The sequence below is a fragment of the Coptis chinensis genome, chromosome 5, assembly GCF_015680905.1.
Source record: "Coptis chinensis isolate HL-2020 chromosome 5, ASM1568090v1, whole genome shotgun sequence".
Lineage (NCBI taxonomy): Eukaryota > Viridiplantae > Streptophyta > Magnoliopsida > Ranunculales > Ranunculaceae > Coptis > Coptis chinensis.
In genome coordinates this window covers 39,969,443-39,978,451 of record NC_141460.1, presented here as the reverse complement: position 1 = coordinate 39,978,451, position 9,009 = coordinate 39,969,443, and the positions used below count along the sequence as shown (strand labels likewise).

The window sequence follows — 9,009 nt, the reverse complement described above, 5'->3', positions numbered from 1 at the left end:
AACAACCTCAACAAAACCATCTAACCCTATATATTCCAAATACACCCATAAACGAAGGATGGATAAATGCCAAATCACTTGAGTAACAAACTAATATCGACTAAACAAACTAAACAACTGAATATATCTCTAATCTTGCAACCAGGTGGATACAAATATGACTAGAAATAATGACACCCATAGCAATAACTATTCAAGTTATAGTAAAACTTTACTCTCAGTGCAATTCCCCAATACTAAAAAAAGGACTTTTTATGACGGCTATTTTTTTTTCCTTGATGGCTTTCCTATAAGTCGTCATTATTTGTAACTTGGCATTTTCTTTATGATACTTGATGTCAAATGTTGACGGTTTTAGGTCAACCATCATAAATTTCTTGACTCTTTTTAAAGAAGTGTCAAGGTATGTGTCTAGTAATTCTAATTTATCACCCTCTTTATGATGCTTGATATCAAAGGTTGATAGTTCTAAGTCAGCCATCATAAAGTTCTCGACTTTTTATGTGGAAGTGTCAAGGTATGTGTCTAGTAATTGTAACTTATCATCATATTTATGACGCTTGATGTCAAATGTTGTTGACGATTATAAGTCGGCCATCATAAAGTTCTTGGCTCTTTTTATATTCCGTGTCTAATTTTTGTGTTTTTTTTGACAAGCGTCATGTGAAAAATTGTCTAATCTAATATTTCTAAAACAATAGAATTTTGTGACTTTTATTGAGGAGCCATCAAGTCAAGTTATGTTACTACAAAAAATTCATGACAGGTTTGTCATTTTCTAATCTTTAATAATTGAGTCAATGCCTAATGAACTATCGAAGATTATCGATGAAAAAAAAGAAAAAAAAAGAAAAGAAAACGTGAGCCGTCAGATGTACGTATGCCAAGATAGACTCGTAGACTAAAGGGTAATTAAGGGTCGGCTTGCTTAGCTTCACAAAAAAAAAAATTTATAAATTCTAAATTTAATTTCCAGTGTCCCTCTCTTGCATTCCCTGATGATTTTAGTTCATCCCTTTTCCATTCACCTTCCTCACAAACTCATTTCTCTCACCCTTCCATCAAATTTTTTTAAATCTTTACACATATGTTATCCTTTTTATAGTTGGTAAAAACGAAATTCCATTATTGATATCCTACTCATACCAATCTTCAGATTAACGAGAACAAAAAAGTTTCGCTTTTCTTGTTTTAAATTCAATGGTTTGTTCTCCAAAAGAAAGGGGAAGTGAGGGAACTTGACAAAGTAAGGAGCAGCAACGAAGTAAAGGTTTCCTCAAGGGGTTTAATGGTTGGTTATATTCTTTGACTTTCTCACCAATATAATGCAACATATCATTGTTTCGCTACCCTGGGGTCTTAGTGCAAGTACATATGATTTGTTTGAATAAATTCCTAATAGCTAGCAACAACGCTGAAGAGCAGCGCTAGCAAAAGATGTACGACAAGCATTTTGAGATTGAGGATGACTTGTTGTGCTAAAAGCTAATTATCTGGCCGGTAACTCCCAATTTTAATTTCCATACAATGTTATAGCTTTTTCCCTCAAAGATGATGGATAACTACTGGTTGATCCAATTTATTTGGATTTTGTTTTGCTAATAACAGACACATAATTATGCATTGAGCAATGGGTGCAAGGTCTTTTTCAGTCAAATTGAGACAGAACCATCAGAGTTCAATTTGGGTTAGTGATCTTTTGTACTATATATTACAAATGAATTATCTTAATTGTGGTTTTGGGGATTATGTGACCTGTGAATGGTACACATGTATAGTTGGGAACACATTCATAATCTTCTCATTTTGTGAATATTGTTCGAACAGCTCGAGGAAAGTTGGAAGACAGTTGAAGAAATTTCGATATATTTACAAGTATTAAAGTTGATATATATATATATAATTGAAGTTATTGCCTTATTATTGAATCATTTATATGTATAATTGGTAATCACATATTGTTGTATTGTATTCATTATTACACACCCGAGTTTTTCTTGGAACTTCTTGACTAAACCAAGGAAAACTGTGGCAGGATCTGAAATGGGATATTGGGAAAGGGATGTTGTCGGGGTCTAAATTTCCCCCGGCTTGTTTAATTTCTTAGTAGAAATTAACTGTAATTGTTGCAACTTTGATTATGTTTGGATCTTTTATAGGGCGTCAAGTTCATCGGTACTCTTTTTGCTTGGCTTGTTGAAACCTAATGAACAAGTAGTTGGCCTGAACTAATGCAACTTGAGATTAAGATCGAACCGTGTATAACTATTATCGTTTTTAATTATACGGAAATTGGGTTGTGACTTTTGACTGTCCACATAAGTTTCATTACCTGATATTGCATATTTAGTTAAGAATTAGTTCCTAGTTAGGCATACTAAGTACGAATTCCATGTTTAGTAACACATTTAGGCATTTGTTTCATTAGATGATTTTATTCCATGGAATGGGATAACCGATATGCAGTTTTAAGTGAAGATCGAATAGTTTGTCATCAACGCTACCTATAAGGGTTAATTACCATGTATGGTGCATTATTTGCATTGATGATTTTTTAATTATTTTTTTCAGTTTTTTGCTGATTTTAAGTATTATATAATTGATTAATTGATTATTCCATTTTTTTTTATTATAGAAACAAACTAACCCATTTGTTCTTACCTATGTTTGTTTTAGCTAGGTTTGGACAAGATTTTCGATTGAAAGAGTCTTATCGTGGAAATCTTCTTTAGGTTCAAATGAGAGTCAAACAATGGAAAGCTAGCTTCTTTTGTTAGTCAGACTATCGAAAACTCTATTTGTTAGATGCATTAGGTTCAACATGTACTTTTAACTAGGATATGTACATGTGGACAAATGTAATTAAATTTTTGTCTTCTTTTTACTATTATGCTACTAATAAATTCAGAAATGGAAAAGTTTTCTATCATGTTTTGGTTTTATTTGGTAATGCAATTCATGGGGTTAAAGTTACTATGGATGTTCTAGTTTTATTTTTGAGAATTTTATAGTTGTTTTATTGGTGAAATAAGTTTACAGATTAGGAATTGAATTACAGGTTATTATGCAGTATTTTTGGCAAGAAAAATATAATAATACTATAAATAAAATATTTTTTTTTTTAAAAATAATAATAATTAGATGACGGTTTTAGAAGAACTATCATAGTGTAAACTATTTGTTGACGTATTTTTCTTCCATAAAATGACGGTTCCACAGTAGTCAGTGGGCATTTCTTGATAGTTCTGACGTGAAGTGTTAGAAAATATTATGAATTTCTTGATGGTTTTAACTATAATTTATGATGCTTACATATGAGGTGTCATAATAAAATTTACGTACAATGACGTTTTAAAGACTAATATATGTCATAATGGGAGGAACTTTTAAGACACCTTTCTATGAACCGTCATAATTTTAATGACGGTTTTTGTTGACTTTTTATGACACCCCCAGTAATGACGGCTAGTTTTTCAATCAGAAAGTGTCATGATATGTATTTCATGACAGCTAAAAGCTATCATAAAAAGCCATTTTTTTAGTAGTGCCCGCATCTGCCTATTTGTAACCAAATGATATACGTAAGGATCCAATATTAAACATAACACACAGATCAAACTAAGCACGCTCTAACATATATATATATATATATATATATATATATATATATATATATATATATATATATATATATATATATATATATATATATATATAGTTACTTAAATAAAGCAACAATCAAACATCATAAACAAAGAACTAACTATACGGGATGGGTACCTACCTAGGGAAGCCGCCCGGCATAGCCGCTTCCCTTTCAGGGATCCAGCCATACGTAGTTCTTCCATCTCACACTAATACACAAGGATACCAAACTCAAAGAATACTAGGTCCCATGTGTACTCAATCGCCAAGAATAAAATTTAACAATAGCCATGCACACACTAAAACCTTAGCTATAAAAGCCATAAACAACTAGCTATACACTCCTGTACATACCATACCATACCATTAGAACATGAAATGGGATGATTAATACAACTAAATAAACAAATGATTACCTATACAGCCGCCACTCGACTCAAACATTTGGTTGTACTAATCAAATTGTTTTTTAGTAATTAGCTACATGCATTTTAAACATGTCACACACCATATCGATAGTGATAAGATAAGGCCCAAAAGGTAAAATTTGGGGTTTTACATGACCTCTCCTGTACTCGTACTTGAATTCTAAACCTTCACAGAACCATATAACTTGATCTCATGTTTTCTTTTGTGTATTCCTTTGACACTAGCCGGATAGCGCAAAGCATATCCGCGAAGGGCTCATCCCCACGCGGTCTTTGGCAGTTGGGGGCCCAAGTTGATTCTGCAAAGGGCTCATCCCTCGCGGTCTTTGCATTGGACGCAGCTCAGTTTGCCCCCAAGTTGAATTCAGACCTCAACGTCCGCAAAGGGCTCACCTCCCCGCTGTCTTTGTGGTTGGGGACAGCTCACCCCAAAGTTGAATTCGGACCTCAACGTCCGCGAAGGGCTCATCCCCCCGTTGTCTTTTGTAGAACTCAACATTATATCCGCGAAGGGCACATCCCCCCCGCTGTCTCTGCTATGGAGTGGAGTCTCATGAGGGGAAACTCAGTTTGCCCAAGTTTGATTCGGATGTCATGTCCGCAGAGGGCTCATCCCCCCCTGCTGTCTATGCTATGGAGTGGAGTTTGATGAGGGGCAATTCAATTTGCCCCCTAGTTTGATTCGGACCTCATGTCCATGGAGGGCTCATTCCCCCCCCCCGCTGCCTTGGAGATGTTGGGGGCAGCTCAGTTTGCCCCAAAGTTGAATTCGGACCTCATCGTCTGCGAAGGGCTCATCCCCCCCGTTGCCATGGAGATGTTGGGGGCAACTTGAGTTGCCCCCAAGTTGATTTCGGACTTCATCGTCCGCGAAGGGCTCACCACCCCACTGCCTTGAAGATGTTGGGGGCAACTCAGTTTGCCCCCAAGTTGAATTCGGACCTTATTGTCCGCGAAAGGCTCACCCCCCCCCAATGCCTTGGAGATGTTGGGTGTAGCTCAGTTTGCCCCCAAGTTGAATTTAGACCTCATTGTCTGCGAAGGGCTCATCCCCCTCGCTGCCTTGGAGATGTTAGGGGCAGCTCAGTTTGCCCCTAAGTTGACTTCGGACCTCATCCCCCCCGCTGCCTTGGAGATGTTGGGGGGCAGCTCAGTTTGCCCCCAAGTTGACTTCGGACCTCATCGTCCGCGAAGGGCTCATCCCCCCGCTGCCTTGAAGATGTTGGGGGCAGCTCAGTTTGCCCCCAAGTTGAATTCGGACCTCATCGTCCGCGAAGGGCTCATCCCCCCCACTGCCTTGGAGATGTTGGGGGCAACTCAGTTTGCCCCCAAGTTGAATTCAAACCTCATCGTCTGCGAAGGGCTCATCCACCCCGCTGCCTTAAAGGTGTTGGGTGTAGCTCAGTTTGCCTCTAAGTTGAATTCGGACCTCATCGTCCGCGTGGGGCAACTCAGTTTGCCCCCAAGTTGAATTCAAACCTCATCGTCTGCGAAGGGCTCATCCACCCTGCTGCCTTAAAGGTGTTGGGTGCAGCTCAGTTTGCCTCTAAGTTGAATTCGGACCTCATCGTCCACGTAGGGCTCATCCCACCCCCCCCCCCTACTTCCTTGGAGATGTTGGGGGCAGCTCAGTTTGCCCCCAAGTTGACTTTGGACCTCATCATCCACGAAGGGCTCATCCCCTCCGTTGTCTCTACGTACTAGAATAACTTTGTGACATTATCTTTTGAAATACGATACTGGAAATCTGCCACCTGACAATTCATCTAACACTACTACCATAGATGTTATAAAGGCATGACAAGAAAATATGTTCAGGGAATAATATAGTTTGAATGCTAGAGTCACATGGTATCATCTCAGGTAATGTGTTAAGCAAATAAAATCATGATACTCAAGCTTGACATGCTCTTAGGATATTAAAAAGGGCTAGTGCCCATACCTTGTCTCAAGAGCGGAAGTGTCAATCTCGAAAGGGACACAAGATTCACCTTGTACTAACAAAGCAAACATTAAATTATAAAGTCCTTCTTACACCGCCACTGGGAGGCCAGTTGGTGGCTCGTAGTCACGGATCTGCTGATGGAACTATTGGCCGTGGTGGTGTTACATTCTATTTGGATAACACAGACCTTGAGCACACCTGTAAGTTTACTAATTCAAAGATATACTAGATTGATGTAGCCAAACACTTCCCATACGCATCAACCATTGATGTAGCCAAATCTACATCACTATCCAAATCAAGACCTTTCTCTATTATGATTAAGTGAACCAACTTAATCATCTGCATATCGGCTAATCTTGCACATGCAGGGATCACATTAGCAATAGTGATAGAATCAGGTTTCACATCCCATAGCATTCGCTGAAAGAGAAAAACTGCCTCCAAGTCACATCTATTTTGTGAATACCCTGTAAGTAAGGAATTCCATGAAACTAGACTTTTTCCATGTAATTCTTCGTCAAGTATAATTCCAGCACACTCAGCTTCCCCACATTTTGAGAACATATCAATGACGGAAGTACCCAGGCAAAAATCTGATACTAGTCCAGAATGAACTAAATGCCCATGAATACTCTTTCCCATATCAAGATCCCGAGCTTGTCCACAAGCCAATAACAGACCCAAGAACGTAACCCGACTAGGTACCAAATCTCTCTCCTTCTTCATTGACAAAAAAAAAGGTCATATACTTCAATCCAATTCCCATTATGTGCAAAACCAGTGATCATTGAATTTCCAGAAACTAAATCTCTCTTAGGCATGTCATTAAAAACTTGACGCTCAAGATCCAATCTCCCTAACTTAGTGTACATAGACATCGACAAATTAACAACACGAAGATTCCAACCAAACCCATTTCGATATAAAAAGTCGTGAATCAGAGCCCCATTCTCAAGACTTCTCATTTCAGTACACGCCGTAATGGCATACAATGAAGAACCAGTATTCGGTATAAATCCCGACTTTACAATTCTATGAAAAACAGTCAACACTTCCTCATAAAACCCATTAGACCCAAAACTAAAAATAAAAAAATTAAGCGATATCTCATCTCTGTCAGACATTTCATCAAACAGTAAGTAACCATAAAAAACTCTACCAAACTTACTATACATATAAACAAGAGAATGACTATTAACAACCTAATCACCAAACCCACACTTACCTATATACCCATATATACTAAACCCGACATTTGGAGTGTTAAGGTTAACGCAAGACTTAAAAAGTGAAGGAAATAGAAAAGGGTAAGCGGGTTTAGATAAGTTGTTAAGAAGTTTCTTGAAAATGAAAAGGGATTCTAAGTATCATTTAGAAGAAGTGAGTTGCTTGATAAGAAAGGTGTATGAGAAAGTAGTTGTTGGGTGGTTGTTTTGAGGAAGGACGAGACTGGATGGAGGAATATACATCTATTTTCATGGCCAGTGCACTGCCGCACGTACCTGACAAGGACTTGCACCCAAGCTGTGAAGATGCACTATTCAAGCCGTGAAGAGTTGCGCTAAAGCGAGAGTTGGGTCTCTTCTCACTTTCGTCCTATACGGCGGACAGCTTGCGCTTCTGAGCTTTTTCTTTCACCACACTAGATCTCGACTCGTACTCCCTCCTCTCTCTGTTACGCTTCTTTTCCCTCTTCTCTAGAAAGGTGCCACCTTTCTCTGGTTCTCCCAAACCCCATATAGTGTTCGCGAGCACATTTTTTCTCACCCCCATCTCTCTACTCATCGTTCCCCATAGACGACGCCATTGTATGAACCCAATTCATACCCTCTAATCTTCGAGGTCTCCACTCCCTCGTTTTCATCTTGAAGATGGGAAATGTTCCCCATTTTTATCGATCAGCTGAACCCATTAGGTTCCTTACATACCCCCTTACCGAGGGATCAAGCTGTCCGTAGTTCTCCTCCCCTTTCTTCCCTACCTCCTCCCTTTCCTTTCTCTCTCCCCTCACCTTTTAGGTTAAAGTCCTTGGACCTCTATGATATTGGGCCCATCTCTTTAGCCCAATACCATACAAGGTACACTTCTCTCTCTCTTCTCCTTTTTGGGTTATAATCTTGTGCCTTTATTTTCTCTGAGTGTAATCTCTTGGAACTCTTCTACATGTGATGTTAGTGGTCAGGAAACTGGCTCACACAGCTGCATACAAAGAGACATCCAACATATCATGTTCCATTTTCGGTAGCACGATTGGGGGCGGCTTGGATACGTTCCTTTTTTGTAGACTGAGATTGTTTCTCCATAGTTTCAGAGTCTCTCGTTCTCGGATATGGAATTACTAGACATTGATACGCGCTCCTTTTTGTGTAGATGAGATGGTATATGGATGATGTAGATGGATGATGATGGTCGTTGAACAAATAGAAGCGTATCAAAACCTAATTATCCCTCAATAAGTAAATGATGAGTAGGGTATCGTTCCACTTTTAAGTGTATGTTATGTGAAGGACAGAACTGGAAAGGGGGTTGAGGGATTAAAAACTATGATTGTAGAAATTTTAGATTCTAATGCTAAACTAAACTAAATTAACTAAACTATTGAGAATTTATAAGAGAGGGAATTTAAGAGATTAGAATCCACCAATACTTTTGACTTATGACCTTCTGCTTCATGGTTGTTCTTACAAGTAAACTACAATTAAGCAATCGAGCGAGTGCCAATGCCCTCTTGGACGAAACATCATTAACAATTAACTTTACTTAAGGTTGTTCTTATGTTTATGCTATTAATATCTTCTTTCCTTTTATGTAAGCTCGGGCAGCCATTCAATGTATTACCGAGAGCAATATCAAGGAGTACTTCCTAATAGGGCGACCATTCAATGAATCACCACTTAAGGAAAATACGAAGAATACTTCCCCTAGGCAGCCACTCCCCTAGCTACCCCTTCTATGGCAACACAAAGAATACTTTCCTAACTCTAAAAA

General features: G+C 38.6%; 1 protein-coding gene and 1 non-coding gene across 2 annotated transcripts; one reads left to right on the top strand and one right to left on the bottom strand.

Annotated features, from left to right (window-relative positions):
- Positions 1-6,243: 6,243 nt before the first annotated feature.
- On the bottom strand, positions 6,244-7,794 carry LOC147497493 (pentatricopeptide repeat-containing protein At5g27110-like). The gene is made up of 3 exons (XM_086562911.1): positions 7,631-7,794; positions 6,855-7,134; positions 6,244-6,741 (listed from the first exon to the last, which is right to left on the bottom strand). The coding sequence occupies exons 1-3, from the start codon at positions 7,792-7,794 to the stop codon at positions 6,244-6,246; spliced, it is 942 nt and encodes a 313-aa protein (XP_086419037.1).
- Positions 7,565-7,649, top strand: LOC147497494 (small nucleolar RNA snoR114). The gene has a single exon (XR_015197271.1). It is a non-coding gene; the product is annotated as a small nucleolar RNA snoR114 (small nucleolar RNA).
- Positions 7,795-9,009: the final 1,215 nt, after the last annotated feature.

What these genes read in the sequence shown, in the direction of transcription:
- LOC147497493 (XM_086562911.1), bottom strand. Translation starts at nt 7,794, where the DNA reads ATGGGGGTGAGAAAAAATGTGCTCGCGAACACTATATGGGGTTTGGGA. An exon ending in AAAGCTCAGAAGCGCAAGCT is followed by an intron (nt 7,135 to 7,630) that starts GTCCGCCGTATA and finishes AATGTCTGACAG; the next exon opens with AGATGAGATATCGCTTAATT. An exon ending in GATTGGATCTTGAGCGTCAA is followed by an intron (nt 6,742 to 6,854) that starts GTTTTTAATGAC and finishes TTGTCAATGAAG; the next exon opens with AAGGAGAGAGATTTGGTACC.